The 19,003-nt window shown below is 48.2% G+C and overlaps 1 protein-coding gene across 10 annotated transcripts in view; it reads left to right on the top strand.

Moving 5' to 3' along the window:
* The window catches only part of EPHA5 (EPH receptor A5), a 399,378-nt gene that overhangs the window by 313,010 nt on the left and 67,365 nt on the right, over positions 1–19,003 (top strand). For 7 of the 10 annotated variants that reach the window (XR_008445069.1, XM_054029616.1, XM_054029620.1 and 4 more), the window contains one exon: positions 2,136–2,291. Coding sequence is in view for 9 of the 10 variants with exons in the window: in XM_054029616.1 (XP_053885591.1) it covers positions 2,136–2,291 (156 nt within the window). In the remaining variant the exon portion in view is untranslated. Of the gene's footprint in view, positions 1–2,135; positions 2,296–14,183; positions 14,602–19,003 lie in introns of those variants that run through there. The other 3 variants (XM_054029618.1, XM_054029619.1, XM_054029625.1) reach the window with 2 other exon arrangements.

Raw genomic sequence — 19,003 nt, forward strand, 5'->3', positions numbered from 1 at the left:
TGATTCATGCACTGTTCTATCAGAGTGTACTAGAGAAAGTAAAAATGGTCAGTAAACCATTTCTTCTAGGTGCTAAGCACTTTGCTGATATGTTAATGCATGTACAATTTCAAGCAATTCCTAATGTCTACTAATGTGAGTATTGCCAAAGAGAATGGTGTATCCGAACAGCCTTTTTTTTGTGGTCAAGTTCCCTTTACCCATCTCATTCTCTATCCATAATAGAACATTACTGACTCAACCCTTAGTTAAATACAATGCAGAACTAAAGGATGTTTTCAAAAATAACATATTCTGTATTAAAAATTCCCCATTCATACAAATACAAGAGGAAACAGTGACATTACAATGTGTGCACAGCAGTAGATACCTCATGGCATTTGTACTGAGAATCCACTTTTTTGTTCTGATTAGTAAGGAAGTTTGAATCCCTTCTGTGTTTAAAATGTTATGTGAAAGCATTATGCTGTTGTTACTGGCAATATTTACATTTTATTGGACCCTTCAGTATAGCCATTAAGTAAACAAATAATACTAATGTAATCATAAAATATATGAAGATTCCTGAAGTGCTAAATAATATAATATCCTGGATGTTCTTCCAGTCAGGTATACTTGAATTGAATTTACATATTCAGGGCTAAACCTTGCAAATGCTGATACCTGTGGATAGCATCCCTCACAAATGTATTATTAGGCAGCGTGGCTTAGTGGATAAATCACTAACCTGCACTTGGAAAGCATAGGTTCCATCCCCAGCTCACCTGGATGACTTTGGGCAGTCCCTTCACCCCACTGTACCTCAGTTTCCCCATCTGTAACATGGGGATAATGATACTGGTCTCCTTTGGAAAGCAATTTGAGATCTACTGTTGAAAAGTGCTGTAGAAAAGCTAGGGATTATCATTTATATTGCAGTAGTACCTAGTGACCAACCAAGAATGGGACCTCACTTTGATAGGCACAGTACAAATAGTTCTGTTGACTTCAGTGGAACAACTCCCATGACCTAAGTGACTTGAATCATAGGCCAAGATTTTTTTTTTTAAATGGGTGCGTAAAGTCAATCTCCTGAGTCCATGGCCTGATTTAATCAATTGCTGGGCGCTGAGCACTTTTTGAGAATCTTGTCCAAGTTTGCAGAATCAGGCATTTATATTCTAACCACAGACCAGTCTAGTTTCTCAGTACTGGGGAATATGATTTGTGTTTGTCTTTCTCCTCCTGACATGCTTAGAAATAGATTTTGGCTTCTGGGCTCTGGACGCTTTGATTTAAGAGAATGACAAAACTGAGGTCCTGAAGGTATGCAGTCTCGAGCAGTTTACTCCTAGGAGCGGGGACCATATAGAAAGGCAGCCTCCTTACAAATGAGCAGTACTACTGACATTGAGGAGTGCTAAAAGCATTGTTCTTCTGGGGCCTTCTCCTTTGTGCTCTTGAAAGCAGAAGAATGGTGCAAAGAGTAATGCTGCAGTGAATAATGTAAACAGATAAAGAGGCAGGTTGTGATCTGTGCAAATTCTTGCTTATCTGGTCCTTTGTGATACAGGTCTGTCGCATCTTAGGCGCATTTAACATGTGCGATTTCAGCTTTATGCAGTCAGCAAAAACAAAAACAAACAAAAAAAGAGAGAAAAATAACAATTTAAATACTGTTTCTGTAGTGCGGGCGATTCCGACCGCCATTACACTCAATGTAATTTTGACTATACGCGATTTTCGCTTTAGGCGCTGACTGCGGAACGTAACAGACAGACCTGTACTTTCATCTTTTCTTTTTGCTGCTAAAATAGTTTAAAGGGCAGGATTTTCAAAAGTTTTCAGCGTTAGCCTAACTGCTCGCACCAAAGTCAATGGTAAAACTCCCACTGACAGGAGTAGGTAGACTACCCTTGGTATTTAAAGGCCCAGTTCTGCCACCCTTACTCATATTGAGCAATACTTACTCCCATGTGTAAGTAAGCAGACTAATGCAACTGATTCTATGAGTAAGTAACTCTTGATGTAATTAAGGACACAAGTATCAGGTTTATCTAGGAAAGTATAATAAAATTATTTTTTAATACAAAAAAGCAGTAAGCGAATGATTGGTGTTGGGTACATCTTCAAACTGATGTTTTTGTTTGTTTTAGAGTGTCGAATTTATTAGTAGAACATAGCCCCTTGGGAAGTGGCGCCTACAGATCCGTCGGTGAATGGCTGGAAGCCATCAAAATGGGACGGTACACAGAGATCTTCATGGAAAATGGATATAGTTCAATGGATGCGGTGGCCCAGGTGACCTTGGAGTGAGTAGTTTTCTGATCGTTTTCACCTGCTTTGCTGGAGGTGGGGAGAAGACACATTGATTTCAATGTAGTAGGGAGATCTGGGGGAGGGGAAATAAAGAAGGGAAGCAATTAACTGTTGTGCACAATCAGCAGTTTCCAAGGAAGCCTCATCTTTTATAGCCTGTGTCGATGATAACAAATGCACGAGAGGGTTGAACTTACGGTCACTGTGCTTGCAGCCAATACCTTGGCTCCTTTACTGAAATAAATTTACACTTGAGTTTGAATAACTGACAAACCATTCTCTGGCATAATAGCAACGGGAGTATTATGGGTTGTTTTTTTTTAAAAAGTTCTGTTGCTGGCACAGTTTTCTGCAAGTAAATACAGTGGGGCCAGAATGTCCTCTCGCTGTCTGTGACTGGCTGCAGCGGGGTCCCTCCTCACTTACACTGCGAGTGGGGAGTCAGGCGCAGGAAGTGATGTCACAGCATATGCTTTTTACCTAGAAAAGATACAAATACATTTAGGTACAATTGATATGCCTGATTTTGCAACAGTGACAAACTGAGAACCATCAGTCAAATCTCGGTCTGTGTAATGAATGCCCACAGCTGGATTCTGAGTTCTGAATCCTGGCGGTGTAAAGAGATTTTAAATTGGCCATAAATTATATTTAAACTGCCAGAGGCCTTAGCGTCAATAAGAATCAGGCCCAGAGTGTGCATGGAAAACATCCAGTTCAAAACAAAGCTGTTAGTAGGAGAATTAGGATCAGTTTGATCATTCATTGTACTTCTGAATCGTATATAATATTGCAAGGACAACTCAGATTCTACACTATGGCCCAGCCTGAAACTGGATTCCGGCAGGAGGTGTCGGCTTCTTCTGAGTAGCAGAACTCTATCTCCACCATGCAGAATTAGGCCCTGGGTGAACAGTTTGGGGGACCTTTTATGTGTGCATGTGCATATACTTCTGAGACCAGCCTGATCGGCTCAGACTGAATCCACGGCATTAAAGTCATGTGGTAAATGCCTTAGGGCTATTGGTGAACTGTGTGCTACTTTTTTAAATGGCGTGTACTGTTTGTGTAATGATGTCTATGCCTTATCCTGTCACTTATTCAAACTGAGCGTAGAGAGTGTGTTTCCAGCAGGATTAAACTGAAGTCAGGTTATCACAGATGTTGAATTAGAATGTAAAGGAATATGACCCCTTGTGATCCGTACACACTGTAGAGGAAAAAGTTTGCTAGGGCCTAAACTTTAGTTGGCTAAAGTTTAGGCCCTAGCAAACTTTTTCCTCCACAACACACACACACACACACACTCTCTATCTCTCTCTCTCTCTGCTGGCCAATATGCCTGTTGCATCAATTTAAAATAAAATAATAACCCAACTCTACCAGAACCTTAATGTTTTTCCTGCCCTGCAGCAGGGGAGTCAATTTGTCACAGGAACTCAGTTTTGCTCAGTGGAATTCACCCCGCAGGGTACAAAATCCCCCCACAATGTAGGTAGGATTTTAAACCTCCATGAGAGTTAAAATAACATTAAAGAGCAGAGGTCAAAATGTAGCAGCCTCTCTCCTCTCACTCAGGTCCTACTTGCCATGTCCACAGTCGTAACATTCCTCACTTACTACCCCTGCAATCTCAAACCCCAGTCCTGCAAGCACGCTCCTGTTTAACTTCGTGCATTGTGAGGTAGCATCAGCATCTTATTTATTTGATTATTTGTATTTCTGGAGCACCCTAGGAACCTCAGTCCAGGATCAAGTGCAGGGGGCGGGACTAGATGACCTCCTGAGGTCCCTTTCACCCTGACATTTCTATGCTTCTGTGATGATTTCGTTGTGCCCAGGGCTGCACAGACATAGATCAAAGACTCCAGTTCCTGCCCCGGAGAGCTCACCATCTACACGGCAGAGGGGACATGCCAAGAGCGCCAGACAGAAATCGGGTCGGGGAAGGATGACTAGAGTTGAGCAGAAAAGTGGAAGCAGCTAGGATTATTCCCAGTGCTTAAAGTTAAGCACATGCCTAAGACGTCCAGGTGTGGCGGTTTCCCCACTCACTAAACCCACAATCCCAAGATACCCCACTCTCACCGTCCCTGCCTTCCACCACTCACCATGTTAAGTTCTTCCATATTTCCTCAAAATTGTGTCATATGAAATGGATGTAAAACCACATCCCACACTAGTTTGTATTTGCACCTAATCAGGGTTTAATTCATCAGAAATATTTGATCACTGCTACATGATTACATGGTTATGGCCTACCCCAACGTCTATTAAAATGAAAGGGTAGATAGTTCTCCGCCCAACAGGAATTATTTGTAAATATAAAATCAACAAAGTAAATGAAGCCTGCCTATTTTTTCTCTGCTGGGCAGTGACCCCACTCTATGTTCAGTCCTCCCCAAGTTCTCTGTGCTGTTTCCCCATGTCTTTTTCGCTTCTTCCCGCTGCATGTATGCTGCCAGCTTCTAAGACCGGATTTTGCATCCTTGAAGCCAATGGGAGTTTTGCAAAGACTTCACTGAGTGCAGGATCTACCCCTAGAGCTGATTAGAGGACATATTTCATTTTACATGAAATATGGCAAAGAAAGAGATTTAAAAAAAAAATGTTTTGTGGAATTTTTCATCAAAAGCCTGCGACATTTTCACTCGGGTGGAAATTTCCTCATAAAAATCTCATTTTGCCAAAATGTCATTATTTTCATGGAGAAAAGTTACAGCGGATCATTTTCACCCTGCTCCACCATTTGCCATCACAGGGTCACCACCTCCTGCATGCTTTCCTCTCTACTCCTTATGCATGTGGTGTTTTCCTGCTTATATCCATCCTTTCTCTTTGTGATTGCTGTCTCTCCTTTGATTCAATCCTTTTCCTCTCTTGTATTTCCTTTTACCTCTTCTCCTTTGTCTTTTTTCTCCCTTCCTCTTCTTTCACTCTGAGTTTGTTCCCTTTTTTTGCTTCCTTTCTTGTTCTCCACTTACGCCCTCTTCCACTTTTCCTTTCCCCTCCTTCCGGCTTCTGGTTCCTCCCTGCCTTCCTCTACCAGTCTCTTGCTGCTTCCCCAGCCTTTCCCCCTCCTGCTTCAGCTCCTCCATCCCTTGCCTCTGCCCTGCTCCACTTCACTGCTGCTGCAAGCAGAGGTGCCAGAAATTAACAAGATCGATGGAGCGCTGTTGCTTCAATGGATCTCACAGACACCTTGTTAAATTCATTAGCTGTTCTGCCAGTGCATGTAGCATAGCAGCACGGGGCACAGAAGTAGAGGTTAGAAGAATGTGCCAGGGCACCAGACAGATGCAAACCAGCCCTGTCCAACCCCTGAGTAAAGAGCATCTGATGCTTCATGGATAACTCTGGAAAATGTTCCACTGTGGGCGGCAGCCTTTATCTCCAATATTCCTGTGTTTCTCTCTTCTTGTTCCTGAAAATGTTTTCGTGAAAACAGACCCTGTGGGTGAAATTCTCTTGTGCACCAAGATTTGTTCAGAACATGGAAGCTGGGGAAAACAATTGAGGCTCCCTGATACACTGACCTGATCTGCCCTGGGATGTCCCTCACTGAGTTTATAGCAAGCTTGGAAATGCTCTAAACTCTGCCCGCTGGTAACAGTATCCTAGGGCCCCGTACCAACCCTGTGTTGGGATGGGACAGTGTCAGGGCCTGTTGTCCCTTTACTAGCACTGCCACAATGGGTTACTGCTCAGCTGGCCAAATCCAGCTGCCTTGAAATCCCTTCACAACCCCAGAGCAGTGCAAAGCGGCTGGAATCCCTGAGAGTATGGCAGACTTTTTAATTCTAATTTCCTGTGTTTGACTTTTTAAACTGAAAAGAAAGATCCATGTTCTATTCTGAAGTTGTGTTTTTGTAAATACCAACTACTTGGCCATTCTTCCAAACTGTAATGATATATTTCCAACTATACCCACACTGCTCCTCCATATATTCTTTCAAGGCCCAGTGGTACAGCCCTTAAACCCAGGGTCATGACCCCTCAGGGGGTCAGGAGATTATTACATGGGGAGTCGCGAGCTGTCAGTCTCCACCCCAAATGCGGCTTCACCTCCAGTATTTATAAGAGTGTTAAATATGTTTTTAAGTGTTTTTAATTTATAAGGGGGGTCGCACTCTGAGGCTTGCTGTTTGAAAGGGGTCCCCAGTACAAAAATTTGAGAACCACTGCCTTAAACAAAACAACGAGCCCTTTCTCACGCATGTAATTCCAATGAAGTCAATGAGACTATGTGCCTGATCGATTGCTAACCAATGTGAATAAGGCTTACACAACTGAGCCCTACGAAATATCCATATAATGTACTCTTCATTAAAATCAATGGGGAGTTTCCTTTAAAACCGAGTGGCATACTATTTCTATGCTGTAGTTTCCATGAATCACATCATCAGCTGGTATAAATCAGTAAAGGTCCCGTGACTTCAGTGTAACTACACCAGTTTATGCCTGCTGAGGATCAGGCCCTATCAAGGTATTTGGGTGAGCAAATAAAACGCAGGGAATCTAGGTGCTCCCTGTTGCGGATTGTGGGGGAGTTAGGGCCCTGCACCCCTCTTCCCGAGATTTACTGCGACTCTCAACCAGCCAGTAAAGCAGAAGGTTTATTTAAGGACAGGAACACAGTCTCAAGCAGAGCGTGTAGGTACGACCAGACCCCCTCAATTAGGTCCCTCTGGGAGGTTCAGGGAGCTTAGACCCCAGCTTGGGGTTCCCTGCGTTGCACCACCCAGCCCCAACCGAAACTAAACTCCCAGCCCCTCCCGCTGCTCCTCTCCTTTGTTCAGTCTCCTGGGCAGAAGGTGTTAATTCTCCCCACCCCCGTTCCTGGCTCAGGTTACAGCTCAGGTAGCTTCCTTCAAGGGAAGTCCCACATCCCCGCTGCAACCCCCCTGCAACATTCCCAGGTCAAATCTGCCCTGCTTCCTGCTCCGTACATCTCTCCCCCCTTCGAGACTGAACTGAGCGGGGTCACTCTGACCAGTGACCTGGGGAAGTTCAGGGCTCCCTCTCCGGGACAATGCGTCCGCTATTAGGTTGTCACGTCCCTTCACATGGACCACGTCCATGTCATAATCCTGCAGGAGCAGGCTCCATCTTAGGAGCTTGGCGTTGGCTCCTTTCATCTGGTGCAGCCAGGTCAGGGGAGAGTGGTCGGTGTGCACGGTGAAGTGACGCCCAAAGAGATATGGCTCTAGTTTCTTGAGGGCCCACACCATGGCCAGGCATTCCTTCTTGATGGCTGCGTAGTTCTGCTCCCGGGGTAGCAACTTCTTGCTCAGGTACACGATGGGGTGTCTTTCCCCCTTTTCATCCTCCTGCATTAACACCGCCCCCAGTCCTGTGTCTGAGGCGTCGGTGAACACCATAAAGGGCTTGTTAAAGTCTGGGTTTGCCAGAACTGGGCCACTGACCAGAGCCTCCTTTAGCGCCCAGAGAGCCTCCTGGCACTTCTCGGTCCAGACCACTTTGTCTGGCTTCCCCTTCTTGCACAGCTCAGTGATGGGGGTGGCTATGGCGCTAAAGTGGGGCACGAACCTCCGATAGTACCCTGCCATCCCAATAAAGGCTTGGACCTGCTTTTTGGTTTGAGGAGTGGGCCAGTCTCTGATCACCTCCACTTTGGCTGGTTTCGGCTTTAGGCAGCCGCTTCCCACCCGGTGGCCTAGGTAGGATACCTCAGCCATTCCCACCTTGCACTTCTCCGGTTTTACGGTCAGCCCAGCCTTCTGGAGTCGGTCCAGCACTTGTCTAACCTGGGATATGTGGTTCTCCCAGGTTTGGCTAAAGACACAGATGTTATCGATATACGCCACGGCAAAACTCTCCATCCCCCTCAGTAGCTGATCCACCAGGCGTTGGAAGGTGGCCGGCGCTTCCTTGAGGCCGAAGGGCAGGGTCAGGAACTCATAGAGCCCCAGAGGGGTGACAAAGGCCGATTTCAGCCTGGCATCTGCATTCAGCGGCACTTGCCAATAGCCCTTTGTAAGATCCATGGTGGTAAGGTACCGAGCACCTCCCAGCTTGTCTAGGAGCTCGTCCGGCCTGGGCATGGGGTAGGCATCGGCTACAGTGATGGCATTGAGCTTTCGATAGTCCACACAGAACCGGATTGACCCGTCCTTTTTGGGGACCAGCACCACCGGCGAGGCCCAAGGGCTGGAAGACGGCTGGATTACCCCCAAAGCCAGCATGTCATTGACCTCTCTTTCCAGGTTCTGAGCAGTTTTTCCTGTGGCTCGGAAGGGGGAGCATTTTATAGGCGGGTGCGATTCTGTCTGCACCCGGTGGACAGTCAGATTAGTGCGTCCAGGCTGGTTGGAAAACAGCTGTTGGTACAGATGCAGCACCCCTCCGATCTCAGCTCGCTGGGCAGGGGTTAGCCGATCAGAGAGGGGAATTGCTTCCAGGGGGAAGCCAACTTTTGTCCCAGGGAATAGATTTACTAAAGGGTTATCTCCCTGCCCCTCCCACTGTCCACACACGGCCAACACCATATTCCCCCTGTCATAATATGGCTTCATCATATTCACATGGTACACCCGGTGGTGGTGTGCCCGGTTCGACAGCTCCACCACATAGTTTACCTTGTTTAGTTGCTTGACAACCTTGAAGGGCCCTTCCCAGGCGGCCTGGAGTTTGTTTTTCCTTACGGGGATGAGGACCATCACCTGATCCCCAGTGGCGAAGGCGCGGGCCCGTGCTGTGCGGTTATACCAGACCTTCTGCTTCCTCTGGGCTCTGGCCAGATTTTTCCTGGCCAGGCCCATGAGCTCGGCAAGTTGTTCCCGGAAGGTCAGGACATACTCCACCACCGACTCTTTGTTAGGAGTGGCCTTCCCCTTCCATTCGTCTCTCATCAGGTCCAGGGGCCCCCTTACCCGCCTTTCATATAGCAGTTTGAAAGGCGAAAACCCGGTAGACTCCTGGGGTACTTCCCTGTACGCAAACAGCAGGTGAGGTAAGTACTTGTCCCAGTCCTGCGGGTGCTGATTCATAAATGTTTTCAGCATTATTTTTAGCGTCCCATTGAACCTCTCCACCAGCCCGTTGGATTGGGGGTGATATGCTGAGGCCCAGTTGTGCCGGACCCCACATTTCTCCCACAAGCACCGGAGTAGGGCCGACATGAAGTTGGACCCTTGGTCCGTCAAGACTTTCTTGGGGAACCCCACTCGGCTGAAAATGGTCAGCAGCGCATCCGCCACAGTGTCTGCTTTAATGGACGATAAGAGCACTGCCTCGGGGTAGCGGGTGGCGAAATCTACCACCACCAGGATGTATTTCTTCCCAGACCAGGTTGTCTTGCTGAGAGGTCCCACTATGTCCATGGCCACCTTCTGGAAAGGCTCCTCTATGATGGGCAAAGGTCTCAATGCTGCCTTCCCCTTGTCCCGGGCCTTCCCCACCCTCTGGCAGGGGTCACAGGATCGGCAGTACTGCCGGACGTTGGTGAAGACCCCGGGCCAGTAAAAGTTCTGTAGCAGCCTCTGCCTGGTGCGCCGGATCCCCTGGTGCCCTGCGAGAGGGATGTCATGGGCCAGGTACAGTAGCTTGTGGCGAAACTTCTGGGGAACCACCAGCTGCCTCCTGATCCCCCACGACTCCACTTCCCCCGGGGGAGCCCACTCTCGGTACAGGAACCCCTTCTCCCACAGGAACCTCTCCTTGCATCCTCTCCTCATGGTCTGTACCACACTGAGGTCAGCCAGGTCCCTTAGCTTCCGCAGGGAGGGGTCCTTCTGCAACTCGGCCTGGAACTCGGCGGCTGGGGAAGGGATGGGGACCTGCTCCCTTTCGTCGGCTGGGTCGGAAGCCCCAGCCACCCCGCGGCCTGTCCTTGGGTGTTCCCTCCCCACCCGGGAAGGGTTCGGTGCCTCCGGTGGGACATCCTTCCCAAGGTCAGGGCGTAGTGCCCCTCGCCGGCTCTGGCTACGGGTCACGACTAAGGCGGTCTGGGGGCTGCTTGGCCAGTCCTTTAGGTCCCCCCCCATCAACACCTCAGTGGGCAAATGGTGGTGCACTCCCACGTTCTTGGGGCCCTCCTTGGCCCCCCATTTCAGGTGTACCCTCGCTACGGGAACCTTGAATGGGGTCCCGCCCACCCCGGTCAGGGTCAGGAAGGTGTTGGGCACCACCCGATCTGGGGCCACCACCTCGGGCCGGGCCAGTGTCACCTCTGCGCCCGTGTTCCAGTATCCATAAACTTTCTTTCCATCCACCACCAGGGGAACAAGGCACTCGCTCCGCAGGGACAGCCCCGCGCCAACCCTGTAAACGGAGAACTTTGAATCCGGAGCATCTGGCCCCCCAGAGAAGCTGGCCGGGGGCCCTTCTCTCTCTTGAGCAGTTGATAAGCTGCCAGCCCCTCTTGCGTGGGAAGCCTGCCCCTCGTCCGTCTGGGCCTCTACCAAGTTAACCCGGTGCGGGTTCGGTCTGCTTAGTTTGTCCTTGAGCTTGGGGCACTGGGCCCGAACGTGGCCTCTTCGGCCGCAGTAATAGCAGCTCAGGTCCCGTGGGTCCCCTCGAGCCAGTCGGTTGTCCCTGATGCTGGGCATTCCCCGTGGGAGGGGATTCCCCATATTCCCCCTTTGGGAGGTCCCAGGGTGACTCTCTCTTTGCATCGCGGCGGGCCTGTTCCTTTGGGGCTCCTCCCTGCCACCCCCTGACCGGCTCTTTACAAACTCATCAGCCAGCTGCCCGGCGTGTCGCGGGTTCTTTGGCTTTCTGTCCACCAACCACAGTCTCAGGTCGGATGGGCACCGCTCATACAGTTGCTTCAGTACCAGCAGTTTAATTAGGTCCTCCTTCGTCTGGGCCCCACCAGCCCACTTGCTGGCGTATCTTTCCATGCGGACGGCTAGTTGCAGATATGAGATCTTAGGGGTTTTATCTTGACTCCGGAACCTTTCCCGGTACATCTCAGGAGTTAGCCCAAACTCACGTAGCAGGGCCCTTTTGAATAGTTCGTAGTCCCCTTTCTCTGCCTCTCCCAATTGGCGGTACAATGCCACAGCTTTGGGGTCCAGTAAGGGGGTAAGGACCCGGAGTCTGTCCACGGGATCAACCCGGTGCAGCTCGCAGGCCGTCTCAAAGGCCTCCAGGAAGTCATCCATGTCCTCCCCCTCCTTGTATGGGGCCATGATGCACTTATCAAAGCTCCGTGCAGTCCTGGGTCCCCCCTCACTCACCGCAGCCGGGGGTTCGCTGCCCTTCAATCTCGCCAGTTCCAGGTCATGCTGACGCTGTCTCTCATTCTCCTGTCTCTGTTTCTCTTTATGCTGTCTCTGTCTCTCATTCCCCTCCCGTTCATGCTGTCTCTGTCTCTCTTTTTTCTTCCGTTTACGCTGATGCTGTCTCTCTTTCTCCTCCCGTTCATGCTGTCTCTGTCGTTCACGATCCTCCAGCTCTCTCAGTTTTAGCTCTTTCTCCCATTCCAGCCAATTCCGCTCCACGGATGCCGAACGTTGCCGGGAGGATCCTCTGCTGGCCGGCAGGCTTCGCCGGGGGGATTCCCTGCTGGCCGGGGGGGTCACGGCGCCTTCGGTATTTGCTGGGCTCCTCCCCACCCTTCCCCTAGGCATAGGAAGGAGGGGTCTCGGGAAGCCCTCAGCAGCCGGCTGACCACTCCCAGCTGGGACAGACACTGGTGCCTGCGCTGCATTTGCCAGGCTGCTTCCCTGAGACACAGGGATCAGTTCATTTGCGCGATCTTCCGCCTCCAGCTGGGCAATGAGCTGTTCTTTGGTGAGCCTTCCAATGCGCAGCCGCCTCTGCTTGCACAGCTCCACCAGGTCGCTCTTAAGCCGCTTGGCATACATCTTCCTGCTGGCCACTCACCGGCCTGTGTGCTCACAGCTCCCCACAGTTCCCAGGGGGACCCCTAGTGTGCCAACCCTTCTCGAGGTCACCGCCTCTCTGCCAGGGTCGAGCTGCAGACTCCTCCGCCCCTGGGACCACTTGCTGCGATCCCCCCGGGGGACCCTGTTACTGCAAAAGTTCTTCTCGCTGGTCACACACTCCCAGGGGTAATAACCGTCTCTCTCCCACTCTTCAGCAGGCCTGGTCCCCGTCAATCCCCCTTTGTTTTACTGCTCCCCAGTCACTTACTGCAGGAAGCGCCGTCCATGGGGTGCAGTAGATCCCACCGCTGCCACCAGTTGTTGCGGATTGTGGGGGAGTTAGGGCCCTGCACCCCTCTTCCCGAGATTTACTGCGACTCTCAACCAGCCAGTAAAGCAGAAGGTTTATTTAAGGACAGGAACACAGTCTCAAGCAGAGCGTGTAGGTACGACCAGACCCCCTCAATTAGGTCCCTCTGGGAGGTTCAGGGAGCTTAGACCCCAGCTTGGGGTTCCCTGCGTTGCACCACCCAGCCCCAACCGAAACTAAACTCCCAGCCCCTCCCGCTGCTCCTCTCCTTTGTTCAGTCTCCCGGGCAGAAGGTGTTAATTCTCCCCACCCCCGTTCCTGGCTCAGGTTACAGCTCAGGTAGCTTCCTTCAAGGGAAGTCCCACATCCCCGCTGCAACCCCCCTGCAACATTCCCAGGTCAAATCTGCCCTGCTTCCTGCTCCGTTACACTCCCACAGGTCAGGCTGGGTTCTGAGACCGCTTCTGCCATTGTACAGTCTCATCTGACAGTTAGAACACAGGCTACCTTGGTTTGGTCAGATAATCTGCACTCAAGTCAATAGTGTTCCTGAGAAAATTATAACAGGCTAATTGGAAAAAAAACAAAACAAAAAGAAAGCAAAACTCTGTGATATCCTTTATATATGTTAAAAACACAAACGGCCAGATCTTCAGCTGATGTAAATTAGCAAATCTCCATTGACTTCAATAGTCCAAAATGAAAATTGTCAAAGACCGAGGTTAGTCAACAAAGCTAGGCTGAATGACACCAGCTGAGGATCTGAGCCACTGTTTCTCAAATAAGGAAAGAAATGCTTTTCTGGCTACTAATGTGAATCCATCCTATAATTCTATAGGTTCTTTAGTTGCTATTAGGAAAAAAAAATGAACCTGGGAACACACAGCATTCTTTATTGGTTAAAAAGGTTATTCTTTTTTTTTCGTAAAAGGGGACAACGAAATATTTTGTACAGTGCAAATAAGAATTCCGGTTAAATGTTACATGTCATTGTCTATATAGGCAACTGTTCAATACATTCCAGAGCTGGGACTTGGGGGGATCCGGTGAAAACAAGATCATTTGAAAGTAGTTTTCATTTCCCAAATTGCACCAGTAAAACAGCCTTTAAAATACATGAGGTCTTCTCCAAACACTATGTAAGACTGTAGATGCAAAATTCCAACTGTATGGTGACAGAGGTGGAGGTTAGATAGAAAGAGGAGAGCCGGACCATCCCGGCCCAATAATACAGAATAATATCATTAATGTGAAATAAAGAGAACTGTTCTACATTCCACTGAAAAAAATATAAAGCCCCCTTAAAGACTGGCCAAAATTTTTGAAAGTGACTAGTGAGTTTGGGTGCCCAACTAGGGTCATCTTAAAAGGGCCTGGTTTTCAGAGAGCAGCTGCTCAGAGCTTTCTGAAAACTAGGCCTCGTTAAGACATCTCAAGTTGGACACCCAAAAATGGAGGCCCCTGAAATCACTGGTTACTTTTGAAAATCCTGTTCTGTCCTCTCACCAATCAAATAAAAATCCCAACGACCACCAATGGCAGGTTCAAATGAATGCACGTGTCCCAGAAATGACTCCCTGGTAGCAACAAATGGAAAATTAAAAGCCAAAGGGCTAATGTGAATATCGCCCCAAGTCCTGAGCTCTGCCTGCTTAAGCAAAGACCTGAAAATGAATGTGTTCAAAGAGTGATGTCTACATTTAGTTCTAATTCTTGCAAAGGGATGAATCACCTTGTGAAAGGTGGAGCCTCACCCACCAGCCCCTGTTTCCGTATGGATATCAGACTTGAAGGAAGCTGTGCGGATTGGAGAAGGCCTGCTCTTTAAACTTGTGGACCAGCTAGTGACTTTGAGTGTGTCTGGAACTCTTTCATTACACAACAAGAATAACCTGACCAGGACAACACTCAAGAATAGATAGACCATGACTTGACTCTCAATCTGGCACTTGATCGGACCTATTACTAACAAAATGTGGACTACTATCCCACACCTTTTGAAAAACCTGTATTTACTGAATCTCAGGACTCCTGGGGGGGGGTTGTTATTAATTGAACAGCTATGAATATTTGTAATGATATGTGTTGTGTTGCTTTGCATTGTAATTTTTCTTATAAAATAAAATAAATTATTTATTATTTTTTTTTTAAATAATTTGAATGACGAATATTCAAGGATTCACCTGCTCCTGCTGCTTATTCTTACCCTAAAGCCCCAATCCTCAGTTTGTGACATCACGATTATTTCCAGAGGACCCAGCTCTGACCTTGTGATGATGCCGGAAGGGAATAATGAACAAGAGCAGATGAACTCTTAAAAAACAAAGATGCTTATTTCATTCACAAGTCTCTAGTAAGTGGTGCCTAATTCCCTTAGTATCCTCTGAAAATCCCAGCCTAAGGAACCAATCCATACACTCTCACTCAAGTTGAGTGGTACCTGGAGCAGTCCCATTGATTTCCATAGGACTAAGGTACCACACAGCCTGAGTAAGAGTGGCAGAATCTGGCCCTGAAATGGGAAATGGAAAACAGCTGATCTATGCGGCCAGGTTGTGAGATGCTGCGTGCTGACCATTTCTGGAAATCTGCCTTTTTATTTAGTTGCTTAAATGGAAGCTCAGCTCTTTTGCTCTGAATTTGAAAATCTGGTCCATGATGTATAAGCAGAACTGTCGCTAAATAAAGTGTTTTAAAGATTTTTCTTGCCCAATCTTTAAGGATAAGAATTCGGTTAATGGAAGTATAAGCTATAGCACAGTGAAAGAGACCACCACATTGTCCTGAGCTATGTTTGGAGCTGGGCTTTCAGGACAGTCCCTATTCCTGAAGCACATGCCATCTGTGGTGCTGTAAGGAATGAGCTTCAGGGAAAGAGCTAAGGACAAAAGAGCAATTTTCGCTCTGATTTCCTTGGCTTTGGTCTGTTGATGTCAGGTCATTAACACGGCTGTAGCACACAGCTTTGAACTCATGTTTATTTTCATTTTCAACTATAGGCCAAGGAAAGGAAATGAAGAAGGAGAGAACTCTTAGCACTGTAGACATGGCAGCTGCACCGATCCTCCGGGGCACCTATTTTAACAAGTGGAGGCTCAGTGCTTTTGTGCTTGCACAGATGCACCCGCAATCCCCAGGATCCTGTGTGCCATTCCTGCACGCAAGGGAATAACTTGACTTGTAAATGGTTAGGCAGCCATTTTTACACATGCAATTGCCTGATGCCTGGGCCCGGTGGTGGGCGCCTGGGTGAGTAGGGGAGAAGGTGAGGTACCTTTTAAAGATTTGGGGAAATATTTTCAAAAATGACTCAGTCCCATTTTGAAAAGCAACTTAGACCCTTAGGAACTCAGAAGGGCCTAACTCATTTATGAAAATGGGACTTTTAGGGTAGGTCTACACTGCAATAAAAAACCTGCGGCACCGAGTCTCAGAACCCAGGTCAATTGACTGCAGCTTGGGCTGCAGGGCTAAAAAATGCCATCTAGAAGTTCACACTCAGGCTGGAGCCCAGGCGCAAGTCCCTGCCCCCCACAGGCGTTCAGATTCTAGACTTCAGCCTGAGCCTGAACATCTACACGGCAACTTTTAGCCCCCAAGCCAGCTGACCCAGGCCAGCCTGAGCTGTGCCACAGGTCTTGTATCGCACTGTAGAGATACCTCTAGGCTTTTTAGGGCTTGTCTATACTTTAAACGCTACCGCAGTGCCACTGCAGCTACGCCACTGTAGCGCTCCAGTGTAGACAAAGGATTCTCCTGTTGGCGTAGGTAATCCACTTCCCCGAAAGGTGGTAGTCAATGGAAGAATTCTTCTGTCAACCCAGGGTTGTCTACACTGGAGGTTATGTCGATATAGATACATCTCACAGGGGTGTGGATTTTTCACATTCCTGAGAGACGTAACTATGGTGATTAAGTTCCTAGTGTAGACCAACCCTTAGGTGTTTTTGAGAATGTCACCACTTTCCTTGTAATGTACAAGGCAACATTAAATAAGGCACAGATGTTCTTCTTCGAGTGATGGTCCCTATTGTACTCCACTGAGGATTTACGCATGTACACCATGCGTCCGGAGCTGGAGAATTTGAAAGTAGTGGTGTCTGTTGGTCTGCACATGAGCCCTTGCTTCACCTCATTGTTTCGTCTGAGATAATAAAGGGCGGGGCGGACCGACTGCATCTCCAGTTCCTTCTCACTGATGCATGGTCCAAGTCGGAGCTGCTAGTGTCCTCTTGTCTCTGACAAACCCAGTTTATAGTTTTCTAGTTTTTGCTGTTTTTAAAATAGTTTAGTTTTTCGTAGTAGTTTTAGTAGAAGGGAGGCTGTTGGGGAATCTGTTTACTGGTTCCCGCTGGGGTCAGAGTTTCTTTCCCCCCCCCCCAATTCCTTCCTGGTGTAAGCAGAAATGGAATGGTGCAGATAGCAACACCCACACTCCACCCCATCGGATAAGGAGGGCAAACGCTTAGACTTTCTGGGATGCAAGGTTATCCCTCTAAACATCAATTTTGAATTTCAAACTACCAGGCCTTGCTGGCCAAATATGACTTCCTCAACTACAGAAAGTTGGAGGACTTTACTGAAAAGCTGCCTCAGCAAGATCAAATGTGTTTCCAATCTATCCTGGAGGAGGGCAAACTGGTGGCAAACCACTGCAGTCGGCTGTAGATGCTGCGGATATCTAGTTGTGCTCTAGCCATGGGCATTGTCATGCAGAGGGAATCCTGGCTGCCCTCATCCCGTTTCCCAATAGAGGTGCAAAATACCACTGAGGATCTCCCTTTCGATCATAGAATCATAGAATATCAGGGTTGGAAGGGACCTCAGGAGATCATCTAGTCCAACCCCCTGCTCAAAGCAGGACCAATCCCCAACTAAATAATTCCAGCCAGGGCTTTGTCAAGCCTGACCTTAAAAACCTCTAAGGAAGGAGATTCCATCACCTCCCTAGGTAACCCATTCCAGTGCTTCACCACCCTCCTAGTGAAAAAAGTTTTTCCTAATATCCAACCTAGACCTCCCCCACTGCAACTTGAGACCATTACTTCTTGTTCTGTCATCTGGTAACACTGAGAACAGTCTAGATTCATCCTCTTTGGAATCCCCTTTCAGGTAGTTGAAAGCAGCTATCAAATCCCCCCCTCATTCTTCTCTTCTGCAGACTAAACAATCCCTGTTCCCTCAGCCTCTCCTCATAAGTCATGTGCTCCAGCCTCCTAATCATTTTTGTTGCCCTCCGCTGGACTCTTTCCAATTTTTCCACATCCTTCTTGTAGTACGGGGCCCAAAACTGGATATGAGTCGCACCTGTTTAATCTGAAGACCCATGATTCCTTCCTCTCCCTCAAGGATTTCAGAGCCACACTTCAATTGCTGGGTAACCATACATCTGCATCCAAGCAGAAATTCTACCACATGCCACCTACTCAGCAGTTCAGGACTCCGCAGTTCTTCCATCAAATACCATACGCATCTCCTCATAAGTGCTGAAAGACCCAACAATCCCGCCCTCCAGACTCCCCTTCACAGTCTTCATCATCTCATGTTAAATCCTCTCAGAAACAATATTTCTGAAAACTGCTAGAAAGCCATCAACCACCATGCAACAAACAAATGCAACAAACACTGCCATGCAACAAACACATCCCCTTTGGGGGTCACCTAGCTCTCCTTTTACCAGCTTCGAGAGCAATAACAATGGACAAGAGGGTCCTGGATATCATCCACTATGGCTAAACAATCGAGTTCACCATGCTACCTCGTCCACATCCCCTACCCCAATCCCTTTTCAGGGACCACTCTCATGGCAGCGTCTTTGCTCTAGAAGTAGATTCTTTACTACAGAGGGGAGCGATAGTGTGTGTTCCTCCAGCTATCAGGGAAGAGGGTTTTATTCGACTTACTTCCGGGTACCCAAGAAGAAGGGCAGGTGGAGACCAATCCTGGATCTACCATCATCTCAACCGCTTCATCCACAACCCCAACTTTCATATAGTCACTTTAGAGGCCATCATACCATCACTAGAAAAAAGACATATGGTTTATGACTCTCAATATGTGGGCCACCTGTTTTCATATAGACATTCATCCAACCCACAAAAGATTCCTGAGATTCATGGTGGGTCCTTAGCATTTTCGGTACAGGGTCCTTTTGGACTCACTACTGCTCACCGGGTTTTCAACAAAGTTTTCTCTTTAGTGGCAGTTACCTCAGGCACTCCAGGGAATTTATTTTTCCCTATCTCAACGACTAGCTACTAGCAGCGTGATCCAGACGAAACTCGAATCTGGACCTCCATGTTGCTCAGTTTCCTTTCTTTCCTGGGAGTCAAATGTCAAAAAATCATCTTTGATTCCCACACAGTCCTTGGACTTCATAGGAGCCTCCATCAGTTCAATCACAGCCTGAGCTTACCTATCAAGGGACAGATTCCACACTCTGCAGGAACTCGTTGACCAAGTAGTCAACAGTCTGTCCCAGTCAGGACTTGCTAATCCCTCCTTGACCACATAGCAGCCTGCACATACATCACCACCTTCG

Source organism: Malaclemys terrapin, chromosome 5 (assembly GCF_027887155.1).
Source record: "Malaclemys terrapin pileata isolate rMalTer1 chromosome 5, rMalTer1.hap1, whole genome shotgun sequence".
Lineage (NCBI taxonomy): Eukaryota > Metazoa > Chordata > Testudines > Emydidae > Malaclemys > Malaclemys terrapin.